The sequence below is a fragment of the Balaenoptera borealis genome, assembly GCF_965194805.1.
Source record: "Balaenoptera borealis genome assembly, chromosome: 18".
Lineage (NCBI taxonomy): Eukaryota > Metazoa > Chordata > Mammalia > Artiodactyla > Balaenopteridae > Balaenoptera > Balaenoptera borealis.
The window spans coordinates 23,903,008-23,926,552 of NC_138877.1; the positions used below are offsets into that span (position 1 = coordinate 23,903,008).

Consider the following 23,545-nt stretch of genomic DNA (forward strand, 5'->3'; position numbering starts at 1 on the left):
ACTTCTTACAGATCCCTGAACTAGGGCCCCCTGGAGAGAAGGGGGTTGACACACAAGGTCCCTGACCCTCACCTCACCTCACAGCATCAGGAGTCAGAGCTTGACTTGACTTAAAGGAGAAGCCAAAGGAATTATCTCAAAAGAAACGTGACCTCGCCACTTATCCCTGGAGCCTCTACTGTATTTCTTGCTCTGGCAGTAAAAAGTCCTTCTGAAAAATGTGTAATAGAAAAGATGTATTCTTTTTTTAATAGGTTATTACATAAAATTCATTCATTTATAAAGATTTATCAGATGGCTACTATGCAGGAGGCATGATTATATATCCACCTTACGTTATGGATTTTTCAGTACCGTGTGTTTATCTATCCACAGTTCTTGAAAATATACTAGAAGAATAGCTCACTATTGTACAGTTACCTCTAATGGGAATTCCAATAACATTGTCTCAAAAGACTGCATGTATACCTCACAGGAAAATGGGAATCTTACCCAAAATAGAAAGTAAGGTGACTAGGGAATCCTAAAACTTAGCAAAAGCTTTTAGGACTAAGGTCAGAAAAGCTGGGACGAAGTGAGAGAGCGGCATGGACATATATACACTACCAAATGTAAAATAGCTAGTGGGAAGCAGCCGCATAGCACAGGGAGATCAGCTCTGTGCTTTGTGACCACCTAGAGGGGTAGGATGGCGAAGGTTGGAGGGAGACGCAAGAGGGAGGAGATATGGGGATATATGTATATGTATAGCTGATTCACTTTGTTATGAAGCAGAAACTAACACACCATTGTGGAGCAATTATACTCCAATAAAGAGGTTAAAAAATAATAATAAAAATAAAAAAAATTTTAAAAAGAAAAGCTGAAATTCAGAAAGAGATGGAAATGGGAACAAGTCAGGAAGGGAATGAAAAAAAAAACCTTGGAAACCACACAACTAGAAATTTTCATTATACCTTAGAAAAATGATCACAAAGTGAAGAGGAGCTGGATATAGGAAGGCAGAAACAGGAGTCACACCACCTAGCAGCCTGTCTCTGTGGCTGAGTCAAAAGACTAATCAAGATAGATAGGCCATGGTCCTCCATCTCCCGTGGACACGTTGAGGTTATTTCCAATTTGATTCCTTTCCTAAGGCTGCTCTCCTCACTCAATGTCTAACTTTCAGATACTGTTCATTCTTCAGAGCTTTGCTGCAGTTCCAGCCTCTCCTCAGCACAGCCCTCTCTGTCCAAAATGACAGCCACTTTCTGGATGCACCACGAACCCTTACACCAACACAGTTTACCACTAAGCGGTTCTTCACTGGGTGTTGAGTTCTTCGTCTGGATTAGTCTGCAGATTCCTAACTAGCAGGACTCATACTTTAAACCTTTTAATAATTTATGAACTTACTTATGAGAAAAGTCTTACAAGAGATAAAAAATTAAATCATCTTAAATTTATATATTTAATGACTCGTGTTTATTAAAAAGAATAATACTGTAGGAAGTGAAACTGTCTTGGAAAGTTTGGAATATGTGTTCCACAAGATCCATTCACTTAACTCCTAAGATTTTTTTTTTTTTTTTTTAAAGACTACTGATTGCTCTGACATAAGTAGCTTGGCCCCAATACCCTTATACCCTTGTATTCTCAGACAGGAAACCTTTGCATTTCCCTGTTCTCATGCCTTTCAGAGTAGCCTTCCTTCACACCTTCATCCACCCAAAGCTTAGCCACTTTTAAGATCACATTCAAACCATCTCCCCTGTAAAATGTCCATTTGATCATCTCTGCTTGAATAGTTGCTTTCTTTTTTTTTTTTTAATTAATTAATTAATTTATTTATTTATGGCTGTGTTGGGTCTTCGTTTCTGTGTGAGGGCTTTCTCTAGTTGTGGCAAGCGGGGGCCACTCTTCATCGCCGTGCACGGGCCTCTCACTGTTGCAGAGCACAGGCTACAGACGCGCAAGCTCAGTAATTGTGGCTCACGGGCCCAGCTGCTCCGCAGCATGTGGGCTCTTCCCAGACCAGGGCTCGAACCCGTGTCCCCTGCATTGGCAGGCAGATTCTCAACCACTGCGCCACTAGGGAAGCCCTTCTAAAATATTTTTGACTGCATATTGATTAGATTGATGAGTGGTAGTAGGAGATTTTTCTTTACAGAGACTTTTTGTTCTAACCTGTGTGTTAATAATGTATGAAGTTGATTAGTGCAAATAATCAGATAATATGTCCCAAAGTAGACTCAAGACATTCATTACCACCACCACCTAAAAACTGCTCAGCCTCGTGTATCCTCTATCCTGCTTAATGACATCACCACTCACCCAGTGACCTAAATCAGGATACTGGTGGTTACCCAGCACTCTTCTTACTCTCATATTTGATTCCTCATCAAATTCTGTTGAATCTCAGATTCATCCCTGCATCTCCTTCAGACAGTTTCTTCCTTGGTTCAGGCCTTAGTTTCTCCACCCAGGCTCTATGGTCATTTCCTAACTGGTTACCTTATATCTGGTCTCACCTCTCTCCAATCCATGCCACATACAGCTGCAGATGATCTTTCTAAAATGCAAATGTTTGTGTCATCTTCCTTTCTAAATATTATAATGACTCTTAATGTCTAAAGCATAAAGTCCTAACGTTTTTGCGTGTCATTCAAAGGGCCTCATAATCTGACCCCTGCCTTTCTTTTTCATACCAACTTTGAGCATTTGCCTACATACATCATACCTTCTACCTATGCTAAAATTGTCAGACTTTGAAATACCATGCCATTTCATCTCACTATGTAAAACAATCTTTAACTCTGTATCCATTTACACTGTTTGAGTTAACTTCAGTCCTAACCCAGGGGCCAATTTCTTTCTTGACCATCTCTGCAAGGCTGATACTTTTGTCACCACTGTGCCTGGTAAATGTTTTCAATATATTTGTTCATACACCAATTTTACCAACTAGATATCCTCTACCCTCAGAACGGTAGGGAGGAACACAGCAGTATGTGGAGACAGTATGTAGTTTGGGACTTCATATATTACCAATCACCATGACTACTCAAATGTTTGCTGAACATGGGTGAGTCAGTGATGAAAGAGTTTAAAGGAGGAATTTCAGGGAAAGAGAACATCAGGAGCAAAGGCTCAGAAGCAGCAGTGAAATTGCAGTAGGCTGAGACCAGACCAGGGTGTTTTTACCCTGACACTTCTAAATTGGAGATTTTTATGAAGGGGCTATAGGTAAGGGAAGAAGCCAGTTTGAACAAGCAGTGACCCAGTAAGTAAAACATGAAATGAAACAAAAATAACTCAAAGATTTCTGCCTGGGAGGCTGGAAGATTGGCTGCACCTTTGCAGAACATGATAAACCTGGATTACACATTTAGACCAGTTCTCACCATCTGAATTTGAAAAAATGTCTAAGAGAAAAAACTGAATGGTTACCTACAAATTACTTACAAATATCCTTGCCAGTCTGAGGGTTTACGCCACCTGGTGGCAGTTTACCCAATTTTAGGTTCTATTTAAAGTGGTATAAACTCTCCAAATTTGTAGGTACCTGCAAATCCTAGCACAGTGTCAGGTATGAAGCAGCTACTCAGGCTTTTTTTTTTTTTTTTAATTTTGATTTAATCAAGCTGATGGTAGGGTCAAGGAATCTGTAGTTTTATTTATTTATTTATTTATTTATTTATTTATTTATTTATGGCTGTGTTGGGTCTTAGTTTCTGTGCGAGGGCTTTCCCTAGTTGTGGCAAGTGGAGGCCACTCTTCATCGCGGTGCGCGGGCCTCTCATTATCGCGGCCTCTCTTGTTGCGGAGCACAGGCTCCAGACGCGCAGGCTCAGTAATTGTGGCTCACAGACCTAGTCGCTCTGCGGCATGTGGGATCTTCCCAGACCAGGGCTCGAACCCGTGTCCCCTGCATTGGCAGGCAGATTCTCAACCACTGCGCCACCAGGGAAGCCCTACTCAGGCATTTTTTGTTGAACAAATGAATGAGCTAAATGTATAAATCAATTATTAAATGAGGCAAAGCTCTGTGGTGAAAAGAGCTCTGATCTGAAGGTCAAAGGTCAAGTGAGTAGGCATCCGGTTCCATACTATTAACTGCGGGGTGACCTAAGAAAGTCACCAGATCTCTGGGTCTGTGTTGGTGTATGTAGAATCTCTAAGTAGGGCCTGAAGAGAAGCTACATATCAGTACTAAAAGTACAGAAAGATTCATTGGGGATGACTGAATTTTGTTTTTAATTGAAATATTTAGTTGATTTACAATATTTTAGTTTCAAGTGTACAACATAGTGATTCAAAATTTTTACAGATTATACTCCATTTAAAGTTATTATAAAATATTGACTACATTCCCTGTGTTGTACAATATATCCTGTAGCTTATTTATTTTATACATAGTAGTTTGTACCTCTTAATCCCCTACCCCTATCTTGCCCCTCCCCCCTTCCCTCTCCCCACCAGTAACCACTAGTTTGTTCTCTTTATCTGTGAGTCTGTCCCGTTTGTTATATTCATTCGTTCACTTTATTTTTTAGATTCCACATATGAATGATATCGTATGATATTTGTGTTTGTCTTCATTTAGTATGATAATCTCTAAATCCACCTATATTGCTGCTAATGACATTATTTCATTCTTTTTTATGGCTGAGTAGTATTCCACGGTATATACGTACCACATCTTCTTTATCCATTCATGGATGGACACTTAGGTTGCTTCCATATCTTGGCTATTGTGAATAGCGCTGCTATGGACATTGGGGTGCATGTATGTTTTCAAATTAGTGTTTTTGTTTCCTTTGGATATAAATAAATTATTGAATAAATAATAAAGGGAGGCGAGTAGATAAATCTGTGCAGAAAATTTTCAAATTATTTATGTAGATACTCTCCCTTCACAGAGGTGGAACATAATTCCCTACTAAATGTAGCTGTGTACACACCACCAAAGAGTAAAGCATGGAAAGGAGGAATGAAAGAGTGACTTTATCATAGAGAAACCTGACAAACACTACCTCAGCAAGGTGATCAATGGTGCTAAGTCATGCTGATAGTACTTACCCTTGATATGACTTCACCTCTGTGGTCTTCTTCCCCAATGTCCATAATCCAAGTCTATTCAATAAAAACACATCAGAGAAATCCCAGTTGAGGGGCATTCTACAAAATAACTAACCAGTATTCCTCAAAGCTGCTGAGGTCATGAAAAAATAAGGAAAGCTTGAGAAACTGTCACACCCAAGAGGAGCCTAAGGAGATATGATGACTAAATGTAATGTGGTGTCCTGGATAGGATCCTGGAACAGAAAAAAGGACATGAAAACAAAGGAAATCTGAATAAGGTATGAACTTTAGTTAACAATATTGTATCAATATTGGTTCATTAATTGCAACAAATGTACCAAACTAATGTAAGATGTTAGTAATAGGGAAAAGTGGATGTGGGGTACAGGGGGTTTTTACAATTTTCTGTAAGTCTAAAAACTATGCTAAAATAAAGATTGTTTTTAAAAAAAGAAAGCATGAGCCAAACCTCCCATCACACTCAGCACCATGTGGAGATTCAAGGAAACGTCAAAATATTATTAAGTACCTTTTGGAAAATTAGACAGCCAAGGATATGTGAAAGAAAAAGGAGGTTTTCAATCCAGGAAAGAGAAAGATAAAATATGGTTTAGGCACAGTTAGATATTATTTTTTCTTTTCAAAAAAGTATAGTTCATTAAAATATATAGAAAAAATAGAAAATATAGAAAAATACAGAAGAGCAGAAAGGGGAAACAAAAGTTTTCATAATCTCACCATCTAATGCAACTACTATTACTACTATTTTATTTTCAATTTTTTTTTTTAATTATTTTATTTATTTATTTATCTATGGCTGTGTTGGGTCTTCGCTTCCGCACGAGGGCCCTCTCCAGTGCGGCAAGTGGGGGCCACTTTTCATCGCGGTGCGCGGGCCTCTCACCATCGCGGCCTCTCTTGTTGCGGAGCACAGGCTCCAGAGGCGCAGGCTCAGCAATTGTGGCTCACGGGCCCAGCTGCTCCGCGGCATGTGGGATCTTCCCAGACCAGGGCTCGAACCCGTGTCCCCCGCATTGGCAGGCAGATTCTCAACCACTGCGCCACCAGGGAAGCCCTTTTATTTTCAATTTTAAAAAAATATATAAAGTTTTGTGGGTTTTCTCATGTTGTAATCACACTTGATATACAATTTAATTTCTTGGAAGTTTTTCCCTCTCTTAACTTGAAGATGAATCTTACATAGAGCTAGTTAATTAGTATTATTCTGCATTTTGGACAATTAAGTCAAGTGAAAGGGAACTACAGGAGTTCCCAAGAATAAATGCATCTCCTGAATCTGCTCTCCTTATCTAGGATGTAGTACAGAACCAGAGAGCATGTATACTATGTTATATAGGAGCTTAATGATGTGTCTCTTGATTTCACTGTGAAGGAGATGTGGTATAAGAAACAAAATGGAAAAGGGGAAAATTCATTGTCAGGCAAGAGCCACAGAAATGAGAGGTGGGGAACTAAGAGTGTTGGGGTCAGAATATAGTTTAGGGGAACATAGAAGGGGCATGTGTGTATTTAAGGAGTGAGGTATGAATAATTATAAAATGGCGTGGATTGAGAAGAGCATGAGGGATCATCTATTTTGCAAATGTGTGGCCTGTGAACATATTGGGAGAAGAATGTGGTTGAAAGTAAATGGTAGGAAGTATTAACATTATTAAAATCTCTGTAGGTAGAAGCTTGAATTCAGGCAATATTGTTTCTTAAGATTTGATACAATGACAATTTTCCAAATAAAAGTTTGATGGCTTAATTTCAGTTAGACTGAGGGAACTAGAAACAGTAAACATTCTTGAGTACACATTGCCACCCAGTGGATGAATGTGCATGATGCACAAATCATATGCAAAGGAAAAGACAAAGGAAGACTGTGAGAGGTTATCACCATGATGCTAGTGTTAAAACTTTATGTTCAGTGATATCATATGTGATCCAAACCTGAATCACACCACTCATTCAGAAAGCCAGACTAGATTTTAATACACATTTTTCAAAGTATTCTGGTAAATATTATGAAAGGCTTTCAGCAATGAAAGAAAAATATTGAGTGTGCTTACCACCACATTAGATACTAAAGTTTCATTAATGCTAATAAAACTTATGTTCATGAATTTCCAATAAGACAAGTCAGAGATACTTAACTTGTCATAGGGCAGAAAGAGGGCTGTCAAGGCAGAGATTCGAGATTCCAGTCTTGACTCCCCAGGGTGCTAAAAGCTCTGACGTGAAATCAGAGATGCATTACATCTTTGGCATAATAATTTTGAGTCTCCCTTCATCTGAAGGCAAATAAAGAATATGAGATTAGGGATACATAGAGACAATGGGTGAAGTTGGGTCATTTAAATATGTATTGAGGCCATGTTTATATAGGGATTTCCTAGTGGTTCAACTTGGAGGGGCATAGCAACATTCTCTTGGAGTAACTCAATAAGAATCTTCTGGTATTCTACAGACAAGTCTAAACTTATATACTGTCTTTCCTAAAAAGAAAAATAAAATTTATGCAATTGGCATGACATTGAATGTCTAAGGAAAACTAGTCTGGGGCTTTGGTTTTTGCTGTGTTTATGCAGTATCCTAAATAGAGGTTTATCCATTCACTTGAACACCTCTCAATAGGGAACCCACGAACTAGTGTGCTTCTCCTTTGTTGGATCTGGGATTTATCGATCTAATCCTACCTATGAGCTAATAAATTAATCTATCACTGTTTCACCAGTGTTGGCAGAAGATGTGAGATGACTGAGTTAGAGACAAAAGATTTCATTATTCATAGTTAACAAGTAGGATAAACATCATATCTTGAGTTAGTTCCCTTCCCTCCAAGTCCCATGGGGGCACCAAAGAGGGGCTCAGGTGTATTCTACGCACACGGTAGGTTTTTGTCCTAGGTTAAGAACACTGAGCTTGGGGAATTCACTTTTATAATAAGTGGTAAGCAAGTCTGCCTTTTCTCCAAAATGGTATCTTAACCTATCCCTCAAGATTGCTTGCTGCAAACACAACCCTGATAAATGTCCTGGAAAAAAAAGAGCAAACAGGGCCTCCCTGGAGTACTTAAGGCCCATGGCAGATAGCCTTTCTCAACATTCATACTAATCCAGAATCAGTCTTCCTATAATTTCCACTAATTTGTTCTATTTTTTTCTATTCCGTCAGCATTCTGTACTTCAAATATCTATGGTGTGTTGTTTAAATTCCACTGTGACTTCTTTTCTCCAAGCTAATCATTTCTAGTCCCTTTGACCATCCCTCCCATAATCTGGCTTTGGGCCCCCTCACCATTAGTATTGCTTTTCTCTGACCTTGTTTAAGGGGTACTTCCCAAAATGTACTACAATACCCCAAGTATGGTCTAATCAATTTAGAACAGAATAGAAACATTGCTTTGCTCATTCTAGAAGTATACTTCTATATGGCAACCTGGGATCCCATGAGGTTTTTTGGCAGTCCCATTAATTCTCATTGAAAAACACTAACTTTTACCATAAACTGCTATTAAGCCATACACTTTTATTCTAGTCTAGACTATTCTTATGCCAGAGGATGGAAGTTCCATGTAGTTTTTCATTAAAGGAATCATCACACCAACCAGATTCCACTTAATATAATAGAAAATGTAAAAGTAAGCTTATTATTTTAGGATAGTTATTTAGCAGAAAAGTATGGCTCCTTATTGTTTCCTATTTTGTGAATTATAGACCTCCTGTGTTAATATAAATGGCATATAATTCTCATATTCTTCATTTAAACAAGAATCCAACAGTCAGATATGTTTGCTTTCTCCTCTCCACTCCCCACACCATGCATATAAAAGAATGAGTTGACAATGTTCATCTTCTGCTTTAATAAAGAAAACTGAAATGTGTACATACTTTTTCTAAACAAAAATGTTACTTTAAATATTACTAGCAGTGCAAGAAGTTTAAATTTTTAAAAATTATGGCTAAATTTCAAACATTCACCAAAGTAGAGAAAACAGTACAATGAACCCCCAGATAACCATCGCTCGGGTTTAACAATTCAAGATTTCGCCATGTTTGCATCATATCCTTATTATTACTATCATTATTATTATTATTGAAACATTTGGTAGCAACTGGCATGTAACACATCAGTTTACTCCTACATAGTTCAATACAGATCAACATAGATATTTTTTACAGAACTTCAATATCATTAACCTCTAGAAAAACTGATAATTCCTGGCATCATTTAATACCTAGATCATATTCAAATTTTTCCCAATTGTCTCAAAAATATGTTCTATAGTTTATTTCTTCTCATTGGAATCCAAACTAGGCCCACTCATTTCATGGGACTGTTAGGTCTAATAAATCTATTTTAATCCAGAATAGTCCCCCTCCTATCTTTTCTTTGGTAAAATGATATAGCCACTTTATTTTTTTATTTAAAAAAATTTTATTGAAGTATAGTTGACATATTGGTTTTGGCTGTTATCTCCCATCCTTTTTAAAATTCTTGACCAGTTTCAAAAAGTGGATCACTTTTTTACCGCCCCAAATTTGTGGTATCCTTTAACTTAATCCTCCCTCCCCCATATTTCTTATACATTGATAATTAGCTCTAGAGTTTGATTAGATTCAGACTAAAACAAGTACTTAAGGAAAGTGAAATAATAGGGAAGCACTGGTAAGATGTAAACTGTAGCAATGTGTGATGCAAAAATAAATAAGAAGAAAATAAAGGATAATAAAAATTCAAAACTCAGTTGTCACCATGAACAGGTCTATTTTCTACAGATGTTTCTCAGGGAATGAGAGTTCCCTTTTTGTTGTTGTTAGAAAGGAATGTGGTATTTTGAGCTATTGAATCTGCTAGAAATTTTAATTGTTTAATAAGATACAGTAACTGGACACCCCAGCCTTTTGAGAACTACATAAAACAAAAAGCCTGCTCCAGATACAGAAAGGACATAGCTCACCTCAGGCAGTTGGCACAGACACAGGGAGCATGATGTAAGCATTTCTTTCTCTACAAAGAAAATGCATCTACGGAGAGTATGAGAAGTTTGTCTCCACACAACTGACATGTGATCATTGTGAGTCCAAACCAAATGCATTAATCCAGAAAAAGCAGTACTGGCAGATTTCTTTTTCCTTCATTAAGCAATGACCTCGCACAGAACAATGCATTACTTACAGCAGCTGCCTCATCTTTGAAATCACAAGTCAAGTTTGAAAACACTGCCTACAATGGAAATGGACGTGCTCTAGACCAGAGTTCCCATAAACACATGCAGTGAGCATAAGGACCACGCTTCCATTCTTTACTGCCCGATTTACAAAATCTTTATAGAGGGAAATCTATGATTCCACTGCATCCAATGTATTTTGTGTGACTTTACGTTAGCTGGGGCAAAGAGGCTATGTACCATACATGGCACATATTTCTTGTTTACCATTTAGCACACACACACAGATCCATGTCTAAGATTGGTGGCACTCTCTAAGAGTTCACATAAAAAGATGGATACATCGGAAGTACAACTTTAGGACAACTGAGTGAAAACAAGTATCAAATCCCACTTTGAGATATAAAATGAGTTCATATGTCACTGTCCTCTTATTTCCAGCTTCTGAATCCATGGGTATCATTTATGTTTTTGTCATGTGACACAGAATAAGCTTCTTTGAATCCCCCCCCCCACCCCCCAATCTACTTACAGAAAAGCAGTTACTGGAGATTCTGTAGCAGTGAGACCCAGGTAGGTGAGGATTCCTAAATGTTTTTACCTACTTGAACTATAATAAGTTGCATCTAAAGTAAGAGCCATATATGTGTTTTGTACAAATAAATACAGAGATTAAGATTGGTTCAACTTTATACCAAGAAACAGAGCAGAGCTACTTGTAGAAATACTACCTCCTAGTGGAAAGACCATTTTTTCCTTTGCTTTATAAAGCAATGGAGTATAGCATATTTAATCACTATGCTACTCTTCAGAATTTAAAATTACAATTAGATAAATTTTAGTTTGCTAATTAGTACCTCTAAAAAATCATGTCATGCACTCTGATTTACAAACTTAATTTATCGTCTTACTAAAATGACAACTTATATCTTCTAAGTGCAGTTAGTAGTAGTGCTTAGATTGAAAACAGAACAAAACTTATTAAAAGTCATCATTGTAGTTACACCCTGAAAGTCCCAGAAACCTATATACAAATGCTTAAAAGTGAGAGAGATCTTGTAGAGGCAATAAGATATGACTATTTAACAACAAACATTCTGTTTTTGAGTTACTGAATCAATACTTTTCACTCAGTAAAACAGCAAGGAGACAACTTTTCATTCTATGCTTTAACACAGATAATACAAAATCATAGATAATCAAACATAATTTTTACTTGGTTTTGGAGTATTTTGGTACATAAAGTAAAACATGGCTGCCTAATACTCTGCATTCAACAAAATAATATACAGTGAAGAACTGGAAAATTATCCATCTTTCTCAATGGAATTATTCCTTAATCTTATTGTTATCATGAAACAAGAGTATTTTACATGAGTTTGATTGCATGAGTTTGTCCCATGATTTGTATTTAATGCCTTCCCTAAATTGGAAGAAATGAGGTATTTTATATAAATTTCACACTGAGCTATGAGTTACATAAAAGAATTAAACAACCTTACAACACATATCACAGTATTAAAATTGTTGCTTTATTGAATGTCACCTTTCACTGGATATTAAATATCTTGAGGGCCATAACTATAATTTTTAACCTACCCTAGCACCTCAACAAAATTTTGACTGAGTGGATGGATACGTGATATTAACAAAAAGTTGTAAACATTTAATTTAGATAGCTCTGATTAACTCTAAAATCTGAAATGATATTTGGAGTCACAAGATGTGGGTTCAAATCTTACTTTATCACAAATTATGTGATTTTAGCCTCTACCTCAACGAGGCTCAGTTTTCTCATCTGAATAAAAGGAATGGCATCTGACATGTACTTCAGGGTACCTGTAAAGGTAAAATGAGGTAATGGACTTGAAAGTCCTTTATAAGTACCAAACAAATGTAATTTTCTGCATATTCAGGTAAGAAATATATGTATGAAATAAGAAATCTTTTTAAGGTATAATGTGACAATTCACATTAAAAATATGTACCATACATACCATTTTTCCCAAGTGAAAACAGCCTAACTCCCTTCTTCAGCCTACAAATACACTTAAGACTACTCATCCCCCCTCCCAAATATATATATATATATACACACACACACCCCATGCTTCAAAATACAGCCCTCGGTGCTTTATTTTCTCCAATAAATACTAGCGAAGAAGGGTTGACACTGGTGCATCCTCTTCCTCAAAGAACTGAAATCTGACTCCACCACCATGACCTATAGAACAGCTCAACATGGTTAATCCATTGGTTTCTTCTCATTTTATTTTCTCTCTGAAGATTTCTTTCTTTTTTTTTTTTTTTACTTACTTACTTTACTTACTTATTTTTGTATTTTGGCCATGCTGCACAGCAAGCAGGATGCTGACCAGGGATCAAACCCGGGCCTCCATAGTGAAAGCGCCAAATCCTAACCACTAGGCAACCAGGGAACTCCCTGAAGATTTCTTTTTGAGTACCTCTCATATCTATGCTGGCTTCTTTCTCCAAAATGACTATATATATGTTTTTTCTTCCAGGATTAATCTTTTTGACTGGTTCAGCTTCTGGCTCTCCAAATGCAAGTGTTGCATGAGGTTTCATCCTTGGACCTCCTTTTTTCTCACTCTATGTTTCTACGGAGATGATACAGCCTATTCCAGCAGACTTGGGCATTGCCTCTGCATAGCCAACTCCCAAATTGCTGTCTTTTTTGCGACTCCCTCCCAGGTTCCTGGTCTCTATTTCTAATTGTTGACCACATATTTCCATCTGGATGTACTTCAGTCTGTGTGTCAATCTCATCATCCCTCCCCCTTGCCCCAAACCTCCTCCCCACCTTTGCTGCCACTCTAGGTAGTCAGCCAAGCAGAGATTGTGGAGGCATCAGGGACTTCTCCACTCTTCCTCACCTCTTACCTCCATGATCTAGGAACAGGATCTGCAGATTCCATCTCTGAAATGTCTCGCTAATTCATCTACTCTTGCCTCTGTTTTAATTTCCACTGCATTCAGGTTTCATTATTTCTTTTTAAAAGTATCGTGACTGCCTCTTAACTAATCTCTCTGCTTTAGTCTCTCACAAGTTAAATCCATCCTGTTAAATATAATGCCAAGGACATAAAAACACTCTCCTGCTTTCTATGCCTACTCTTTGCCTGGAAAATAAACTCCAAACTCTCTGACATGGCATTCGAGACCCAAACTAATCTGTTTCTAACCTGTTTTTCCAGTAACTCCTGCCCACACCCTTCTCTTTCCAGAACATATTATACATGTACAGTTTCATGCCCTACTTTACGGTATTCCCTCTACCTGTTATGGTTGTTCTTTATTTGTCAAAAGCCTATACATCTTTCGGGCGCATGTGGTAAGTCATTTTCTCTGTAATACCTTCTCTATTCTGCCTTCCACATAGAATTAATCCTCCCTTCTCCTGTACTCTTCGGCTATTAAAATTAAAGTGTTAGAAGTGTTTATCTCTTCCACTGCATTAGACTCAAAGGGAAAAAGTATTACTCATCTTGATTTCACCTATGATTCAAACAATACTTGACAAATAGAGGCTACCCAATAAATACTAAACTGAATAGACCTATTCCTGATTTACGTAACAAATACAGAGTACAAACTTTAAGAATAATCCTTATCTGTGTAACATATAAACAATTGGGTTGGCCAAAAAGTTCATTTGGGTTTAAGTAAAAATAAAGGACACATTTTTCATTTTCACCAAGAACATTATTGAACAACGTATTCATTAACTGAGCAAACCTTTTGGCCAACCCAATACATCATCTTGATTTTGTGTCAGTTATTGTTAGAATCAATGAAATCATTTGGCATTGGATAATAATGAAAATATATCTGAAAGATGAATTATTCATTATAATCCTTTTTGTTTTAAGTATATCAAACAGCTAAATTTCTCTCTTACAGTTGGTTTGGAAGGAAGCAGGAAATAGTTATGCAAAAATCCAGTCAAGTATCTGTAAAAATACATAGAAATCAAATATGAGGAAGCCATTAGTAGTGCTATTAAAATATCAATGTAAGAATCACTAAATCTATCAAAGCCTTTTGTATATTAAAGAGTTAAAGACATTGTAAAGCCTAAAAACAATATTAATTCAATTAAAAGTAACCTTAAAGAAAATCAGGTATATGCTAAAGGGTCAGTGCCAAATCACTGTCACAAAATATTTTTTGTATAACTAAAAAAAAAATCCATCTCTAAGAAATACTAATTTAATGAAATTACGTTCAGTCTTGCTCTATGATTGTAGCTCAAGTGTCAGCAAACCATACCCTGTGGACCAAATCTTTATTTTGTAAATAAAGTTTTACTGAAGCAAAGACATACTCATTCATTTCTGCTCCTGTCTGCTTTTGCTCTACAAAAGCAGAGTTGAATAGCTGAGCAGAGACTACATGTTGCACAAAGCCTAAAATATGTACTATCTAGCCCTTTAAAGAAAACTGACCAACTCCTACTATAGATAATCAGCTGGAAATTTGGTTGTAAAACCAGTCTGGTCTGTGTATGTATTATTATTATAGAATTTAGAACTTTTATGTAAAGATTTCTTCTCAAAAATCAAAAGAATTTAAAAAAGAAAGATATAAAGATGTTATGATAGAAAATATATGGATGTCAAAAAAAAAGAAAATATACAGGTGTCAAGTACATAGGAGAGTTAAATGGCATACATACATGATTTTTTAATGAAAAAATTATTTTATTTTTATACTTTTATATATACTTATTAATATATTCTTCATTAACTAGGAAAAGAAGTAGCTGCTCTTTATATTAGAGTACGTCACAGAAAATTAACTGTTCTACTACTATTGCTTCACTAAAAAGTAGAGAATTAGTTCTTCCTATAGGAATAAAGGAGTAAAGTTAAATATAATTAATTATTTTCTAAAATGCGGGGCGGGAAAGGTGGAAAGAGGGAAGAGAAGGGAGGGGGAGCAGGGAGAGAGAAGCTACTATACCTCATTCTCTAATTGATATGAAGCCAATCTGTGTACCAAAGTTAAGGCCATCTCGGACATGGGAGAAAAACTTGTCAGGATGACAGGAGGTACAGAGGCTGAGATCTTGGTTCTGGTCCTGAATATTCTGTGGTAGAATTCCTCCCTGTTCTAGAAGAATCCTTAGGATAAAGATTTTTCAAAAGACAGAAGGTTTATTTTACCAACAGCCAAAGCAATATGGAAAAAGTATGGATACTGGTGTAAAAGAATTCTGGGAAAGATCTGCTTGGAACAATGCAAATTGTTATTCAGTTACAGAACAGGGACAAGTCAGGAAATGGTAGATTTCACCACCATTAATCACCTAAGTTCATATGTGAACTGTATAACCTCCATATTGTCCTGCAGACATGATCTGGGTACAGGATTCTATAAGCAAAATCAAGTACTTATTTAAGAAGAATCTTGAAGACAAGATTCAATTGATTCAGACAGAGCGTGCTTTGTAGTCATCTGACTCTCCCGCCTCCTTTCCTTCTATTAACCAGATTTTTCACAGAAAAGTTGCTTCTCCTCAAACACTTTATGGTATGAAATATGACTATAAATTAGTGACACTTATTTCACAGGTCACATTTAAGAATCAATTTCAATCCTTTCTACTTATGTACTAAATGAGGCAGAATCTGGGTAAGGTTTTGCTGACTGGAAAAGAAACACAATTCAAATCAGACCTCAATTTTCCTTTGTAGAAATGACAAATAATTTTTATTATCTATTAATAGCAAAATTTCATAAATTCAAAAATGCAAGGGACCATAAAAAACTTGAAAGTATCTATGTATTTATATTATCTAGTATTTTTGCTGAAAAATATATTCCTCCAGTTAGAGAATAGGAATAATTTAAAAATATCAGTTTCCTGATAGTTTATTATATTTAGGAGAATTTAGCTGAGGAATGTCTGTGAAGTGCCATGCTTTTCTATAAAAAGTGCCAACTTTTCTATATGAAGTTTAAGTAGATCTCTTAAAACTAAATGCCAACTGTTTCTTCCTTCACTTTTAAATCAATAAGAGATACCAGATCAGAAGACTGCTGTTATTCAAACTTAAATGAGAAAAGATTTCATATTTAAAATTAGTTTTTGTGTAAGTGTATTTGTCAGCTACTTAAATACCTGCCACCTGAATTTTTCTTGGCGTTACTAATTGTTTTCTAAAATTATCTTCATTTTAGAAGCAATAAGCAATCATCAAACTTGCAGTTCTGGACTGAAATCAAACATACCTCGTGGCTTTACGGATGTCAACATAGGGATTTGGTGAGCCAAAGAGCCGTACACATCTGGGATCAAGATTATGAAATGCCTTTGCTGATTCCCTTGGAAGAGTAAAACAGCAAGGTCCTACTGAAGGCCCCAGTACAACAACAATGTCTTCCAAACTACAGCCGTATTCTGCTATCATAGCATTCACTGTAGCCATAGCAACACCTAACAAAGTACCTCTCCAACCTGGTAAATAAGAAGAAAAAGAGATAAGCAAAGTTAAAACATAAGAAAATTTCATCATAATTTATATCTAAGTTAAAAATTAGCAGTCAGTTTATGTATTTTTCAAAGTCCAGAAATAGTAAATGAATCACAAAATTAATTAATTAAGCCAAATAATCAACTAACTAATTAAAATACTGGTTTTTAAATGAGGTATATTATACAAAGCACCTGACACAGAAGAGACATTTAATGGGACGTCCCTTCCACTTCCTTTTTAAAATGTTCTGTACTTTCAGTTTCCACTGGAATTATATCTTCTTAGTCTTCTCTCTCTCCTTCATTTTTTATGCACACTTTTAAAAATCATGGGAAAAAACACATAACATAAAATTTACCATTTTAACTGTTTACAAGCGTACTCTTCAGTAACGTTAAGTCTATTCACATTGCTGTGCAACCAATCTCCAGAACTTTTTCATTTTGCAAACTAAAACTCTATGCCCATTAAACAAGAACTTGGCCTTTTCACCTTCCCCAGTCTCTGGCAACCACCCGTCTTCTTTCTGTTCGTATGAATTTGACTACGCTAGGTACCTCCTATAAGTGGAATCATATAGTATTTGTCTTTTTGTGACTGGCTTATTTCACTTAGCATAATATCCTCAAGATTCATTCAGTGTTGTAGCATGGGTCAGGATTTCCTTCCTTTTTAAGGCTGAATAATATTCCAGTGTATGAATTTTGCTTGTCCATTCAATCGTGGATGGACACTTGGGTTACTTTCACCTCTTAGCTATTGTGAATAATTCTGCTATGAGCATGGGTGTGCAAATATCCTGTCAACATCCTGCTTTCAATTCTTTTGGATATATATTCAGAAATGGAATTGCTGGGTAATATGATAATTCTATTTTTAAAATTTTGAGGAACCAACATACTGTTTTCCATAGGAGCTGCACCAGTTTATACTGCCACCAACAGCGCACTATGGTTTCCATTTCTCTTCACCAACACTTTTTTTTATAATATTAGCCATCCTAATGGGTGTGAGGTGATATCCTGTGGTTTTGATTTGCTTTTCCCAAATTATTAGCGATGTTGGGCATCTTTTCACATGCTTGTTGGGCATTTGCATATCATCTTTGGAGAATGTTCTATTGAAGTCCTTTACCCATTTTTCAATCAAGTTGGTTTTTGTTGTTGTTGATGAACTGTAGGTGTTCTTTATATATTCTGAATATTAACTCCTTAGTAGATATATGAATTGCAAATATTTACTCTCAATCTGTTGGAATGACTTTTCACTTTGTTTACTGTGTCCTTTTATACACAGAAGTTTTTACTTTTGACAAAATCCATTTATCTATTTTTACTTCTGTTGCTTGTGCTTTTGGCATCATATCTAAGAAACCATTGCTTAATCCAAGATCACAAGGATTTACGATTACACTTTCTTCTATGAGTTTTAGAGTTTTAGCTCTTACATGTAGATCTTTGATCCATTTTGAGTTAATTTTTATATATGACATAAGATAAGGGTCTAACATTATTTTTTTGCATATGACTATCCAGTTTTCCCAGTACCATTTATTAAAGAAACTGTCCTTTCCCCATTGTACAGTCTAGGTATCTTGTGAAAAATCATTTGACCATATATGCAAGGGTTTATTTCTGGGATGTCTATTCTATTCCATTGCTCTATACATCTGTCTTTATACCAGCACCATACATACTGTTTTGATTACTGTAGCCTTATAACAAGTTTTGAAATGGAGACGTGTGAGACATCTTACTTTGTTCCTTTTCAAGACTGTTTCTTTTATCTTTGATATTTTTGAATTTAATGTTTCAAAACCCAGGAAGTAGCAAATAATATTCCCGTTTTATATCTAGGAACTAAGACTCAAATTTTAAGTAACTTTTGACAATGTTACTGACTTCTAGTCATTCATTACTTTAGCTAGATCAAAAGAAAAATTCACCACTTTCTTATTTATCTATAGTCTAAAACGCAAAGTAGTTGCTGATTTACAGGCAGAAGAAAATCTAAAAGATCATTCTTCATTTTACATAGACTCATAACCACTGGATAGTCTAAACAGAATTTTTTTAAAAATCACCAGAAAACAAAATTCCATAACCTTAACACAACACAGCACCTAAAAATTCTTTGTTCTTATCTTTAGAGAATAGTTAAAGCCACTAGACTACAGCATATTAAACTAAATGCGGTTTTCCAAACATATCTTGCTTTTTCTTACCTCCACACCTTTACACATGCTTCTGCATTTTCATAAACACCTTCTGCGACCCGACATGTCTCAACTTCCTATTCCCTATTACCTGGACTTCAAGGGTTCTCAACTACAGGCAGTACAACTCCCTGGGAGTGTTTTGAAAAGCATGGAGGCTTTTTTTTTTTTTTTTTTTTTTGGTTATTACAACTCCGAGTGCTACTGTCATGAAGAATTTCAAAAGCCAAGTAAACTTGGTCTGCAGTGTAAGACTATCTTGCCCCAAATGTTAATAGCACCCCTGCTGAGAAACACTGGCACCTAGCCAAATCCTACAAATCACCCCAAGAATCAGCCTAAGTACTGCTTTCTTTGGGAATTATACTCTGATTCATATAATTTGAGTTAGGGACTCCTTTTATCTACTCCTGTCCTAAGAGTCTGCTAGCTCTCCCCTATCTTTACACTTACCACCATGGGTAGTAATTAACTATTTGTAATGTCCATCAGAAAGAAATTATAATTTTTCCTGTACCAAAAAAATTGGTAAAATCCTAGATGCTTAATTAAGTACACTTACCAGAGTGAGCAACCCCACATGCTTTTTTGACAGGATCGGCAAAAACTATCGGTATACAGTCAGCACCAAGAGCCGCTATTGTGACTCCTCTTTGATTTGTGGTGATTCCGTCGTAAGATTCAGGCTCCTTCCTTCCCATAATCCAGACATCATTGGCATGATCAATCTAAAACCAAAGATGTGAGAAAAAAATGTTCTGAAGAGTTTCTCATACCATAAGCTTTTCTGAAACTATGCATCTTGTACAAAATTATATAACCAGTTTAAGGTTACAAGCATTCATTAAATATATCAGGTCCATATATGATAAAATAACAAAGTTACTTATTTAACTTTATGATGTGATAATCTCTGTATATTTTCCTCAAAGGAAAGCAGACTTTTACATTTAACAAACATTTTAAAAAATTCAAAATAGTCCATCCATCATGAATACCTCCCAGTAGAGATGGGTAAATCTCTAATCGCAGTACTTTCCACAAAGTACTAATTTACTGAAAGAAATTAAATTTCCAAATCAATGATATTTTTACTTTTCCTGGAGTCAAGTAATGCTAGAATTCTGTAAGAAACAATTATCTCATCAGTTGTACCCTAGTTCCTCCTAGTGTTGATTAATAATGGCTTTTCTCTCCCACCATGCAGGAATCTTCCTTCTAAATCAAAAAGGGCAGTGGTACTGTACTCTGAGAATTCACTATACTTTTAGACATGAGGAGCTCCAGGTGAAATATATATATATATCTACATAGAATTGATCTTTAGGTTATGGTATACAGCTCTAAGAAAAATAATCACAAACATTATACTAAATTTTAGATAAAACACTAGATGCAAAAGTTAAATAACTTATTTAAAGTCCATGTAGTCATTAGCAGAGTCAAGAATATACTTTAGGGACTTTCCCGGTGGCACAGTGGTTAGGAATCCACCTGCCAATGCAGGAGACACGGGTTTGATCCCTGGTCCGGGAAGATCCCACATGCCACGGAGCAACTAAACCCATGCACCACAACTACTGAGCCTGCGTTCTAGAGCCTGCAAGCCACAACTACTGAGCCTGTGCACCACAACTACAGAAGCCTGCATGCCTACAGCCCGTGCTCCACAACAAGAGAAGCCACCACAATGAGAAGCCTGCGCACCGCAAGGAAGAGTAGCCCCTGCTCATCGCAACTACAGAAAGCCGGCGTGCAGCAATGAAGACCCAACAGAGCCATACATACATACATACATACATACATACATACATACATACATATAAATAAGAATATACTTTACATCTTCCAAAATAAGAAACAAAATTGTACCTTTACTCGGTAAAATTTCTTCACATTAAATCCTGCTGCATTCCCCAGCCTACGCAGATTTTCTTGAACAACAGCCTTGGGATCTCTCCGTTTGGAACTACTGAAGAGATTGAATGAGCTAAGAGTTGGTATGTAAGATATCCCACCTGTTCTTGTAGTAAAGCCATGTATGAAAATATCTGTTGAAGATAAACAATGAAGATTAAAAACATGACATACAAAAGACCATAAGCATTACAAACCCAGTCTCTCATTAAGACTTTCCCTAATCACCTCATCCTGCGTTAGTTTATCTGCCTTCTAATTTCTACAGCTCTTTATACCTCCATCTATTCTTACGACATAATGCTTTGAGTTTGTTTTACCTTCTCTGTGGGATTATTGCTCTTCAAAGGGTATCTTTTGTTCCATTTGTCTTTGCTATCCCAATAGCATATAGCTCACATAGCTCACAGTAAACTTCATTCTTCTGTGAAAGCACCAATGAGTTAAGGTTTCAGAATTTCTAAGCAGGAAATGCTTACGGTCATAAATCTCATTTAAAAGGAAGGCTGGGGGATTTGTCTTAAAGCTGAATTTGCATAAAGAGAATTTATTTATTTAGGGTGGCTATCCCTTGACACCCCTGACACTACAAGGCCATGCATGACACTCCCATGTTGTAACTGATGCTAATGAACACATAAATTCACAACAGTCTACAAAAGAAAGAAGCAAAAAGAGGTGAACAACCTGTAAAGAAAGACTGGTTTTTCACATCCAGTGAAAACAACAGATAGTGTTTAACATACCTGGGATCAAAGGAGATGTGATAATGGTTAATTCTCCTTTCAGGGCTGGCAAACTTCTCAAATATGTTTCTATTTCATTCTGGATTGCTTCTAGTTCTTGAGCTGTGATTATGTTTATTTCAGTAGGCTGTTTCAAAAGACCTCCCTTCAAAGTCATCTGTAAATCTTCAAACTCAAAACTGTAAACATCAGTGAAGAGTTGACCAATAAAAGCCTTCATTAATGTCTTCCGGTGCACAGGCACAATTACCTTAATGCTGCTCAAATTTTTTTCATCAATTTTTTGTTTAATGGTATACAATGAGGCAGCCATGCTGGGATTGCTAACAGTCTCAAATTCTCTCAGGAAAGCAGATAATCCATTGCTTGTTTCTAATTCACAATTATCATGGTCACAGCTGATGTTACTGCAACACATTATGCAAAGGAACTTGGCCTTGGCACCATGGTGGTATTGGACAGCATTCAATGTCTTTAGTAATGTCTGATGACAGTTTTTCTGAGAGTTTAATTTCAAACCAAAGAGATCTATCAACACTGCTTCTGCCATCCTTCAACACTGTACAAAGTTCTTCAAAGAAGGTTTCTGTGCCCCCCAAAATCACCTGTAACGAAAAATTAGCATAAGTAAGAATACAAAGTTGTATCAATCTCCTTATAGTTACAACAGAAACTTATGGATGGGTAAAAAGAATTGCATTGACTTAAAAATGTAACCAAAATAGTGAATCTAGACTCCTTCCAGAAAAGCTAGTCCACTATTTGTCAGAACCAGGACAATGAAAAGCAAAGCCATCTCTTAATTCATTTTGTGAAAGTACTTTACATCTTTCCAGCAGAACAAGTTTTTGTTTTGTTTTGTTTTGTTTTCAGGTAGCAAATTTTTATTTTTTAATATCTTTATTGGAGTATAATTGCTTTACAATGGTGCAGGTAGCAAATTTTAAGCAGGGAATTACTTGTTGACTTAGACAAAGTCCCATTTTTTAATTACAGGGTGTCCACTTATTGATACATCATTAATCCGGATATGACTGGTTTGCTAATTTACATCCATTCATATGAAAACCTGGGTCTCGAGTTCAATAGGTTAAATGGAGCTGCACCTAAAAATTAAAAATCTTTTAATTCTTAATTGCTTTTTTTTTTCCTTCAGAAAAATTGCATTTTGTTATTGCTGTTTTTCAGAAGCAGACTCACAGATACAGAGGACAAACTAGTGGTTACCAGCGGGGAGAGGGAAGGAGGGAGGGGCAAGATAGGGGTCGGGGATTAAGAGGTACAAACTACTGTGTATAAAAGAAGCTACAAGGATATATTGTACGGCACAGAGAATATAGCCAATATTTGATAATAACTTTAAACGGCATATAATCTATAAAATATTGACTCACTATGTTGTACACCTGAAACTAATATTGTAAATCAACTATACTTCAATTTTTTTTAAATGCGTTTTTAAGGAGATAAAAGCAGGGATGACTCCAGGATTCACGCAGGACTCAGGTATGGCAATTATCTCATAAGCAACGGCAATTTGGATCAGGTGTGCGTCCCACCTGCCCTCCTCTTCACTCCCCGCGCACAGATCTTCTCACCCCAGCCCCTGCCCTCCCCCACCCCAGGCTGCCGGTCTCTCTTCGGTGACCCCTTCGGTGACCCCCTTTGCCCCGGATGGTTTTCTCCTGCCGCCACTCCTAACCCCCTCCCTCTGGACCGTGAAAAGCCCCACGACGCCTCTGCCACCCGTCCGGTCCGCGCTCGGCCCCGTGGGGCGCCGATCCTCACCTGCCGGACTCCTCCCGCCCCTTCGAGATTTTCCGACGGCCGGACGCACACCCGAGGCCGTTCTCCGTCCTCGCCCGTCGCGCGTCGCCTTCGGCTGCACACTCGGTGGGCGTTGAGCTCTGAGGCGTCTGCCGCCCCC

General features: G+C 36.8%; 1 protein-coding gene across 3 annotated transcripts; it reads right to left on the reverse strand.

Annotated features, from left to right (window-relative positions):
- Nucleotides 1-3,962: 3,962 nt before the first annotated feature.
- On the reverse strand, nucleotides 3,963-23,545 carry LACC1 (laccase domain containing 1). Of its 3 annotated transcripts, none has more exons than XM_082365578.1 (7): nucleotides 23,407-23,545; nucleotides 21,619-22,223; nucleotides 20,828-21,006; nucleotides 19,518-19,683; nucleotides 16,496-16,721; nucleotides 15,224-15,384; nucleotides 3,963-5,297 (listed from the first exon to the last, which is right to left on the reverse strand). In XM_082365578.1, exons 2-6 carry the CDS (start codon nucleotides 22,166-22,168, stop codon nucleotides 15,225-15,227), a joined length of 1,281 nt encoding a protein of 426 aa, XP_082221704.1. In that variant the 5' UTR covers nucleotides 22,169-22,223; nucleotides 23,407-23,545; the 3' UTR covers nucleotides 3,963-5,297; nucleotide 15,224. The 3 variants fall into 3 exon arrangements, with proteins under 3 accessions (XP_082221704.1, XP_082221703.1, XP_082221705.1); XM_082365577.1 differs by lacking the exon at nucleotides 3,963-5,297 and adding an exon at nucleotides 8,906-14,211; XM_082365579.1 differs by lacking the exons at nucleotides 3,963-5,297; nucleotides 15,224-15,384 and adding an exon at nucleotides 8,906-14,211.

Coding starts and splice junctions, on each gene's coding strand:
- LACC1 (XM_082365578.1), bottom strand. CDS start 22,168: ATGGCAGAAGCAGTGTTGATAGATCTCTTTGGTTTGAAATTAAACTCT. Junction 21,007..21,618: donor CACATCTCCTTTGATCCCAG/GTATGTTAAACA, acceptor TATCTTCAACAG/ATATTTTCATACATGGCTTT. Junction 15,385..16,495: donor GACATCCGTAAAGCCACGAG/GTATGTTTGATT, acceptor CTTTATCCTAAG/GATTCTTCTAGAACAGGGAG.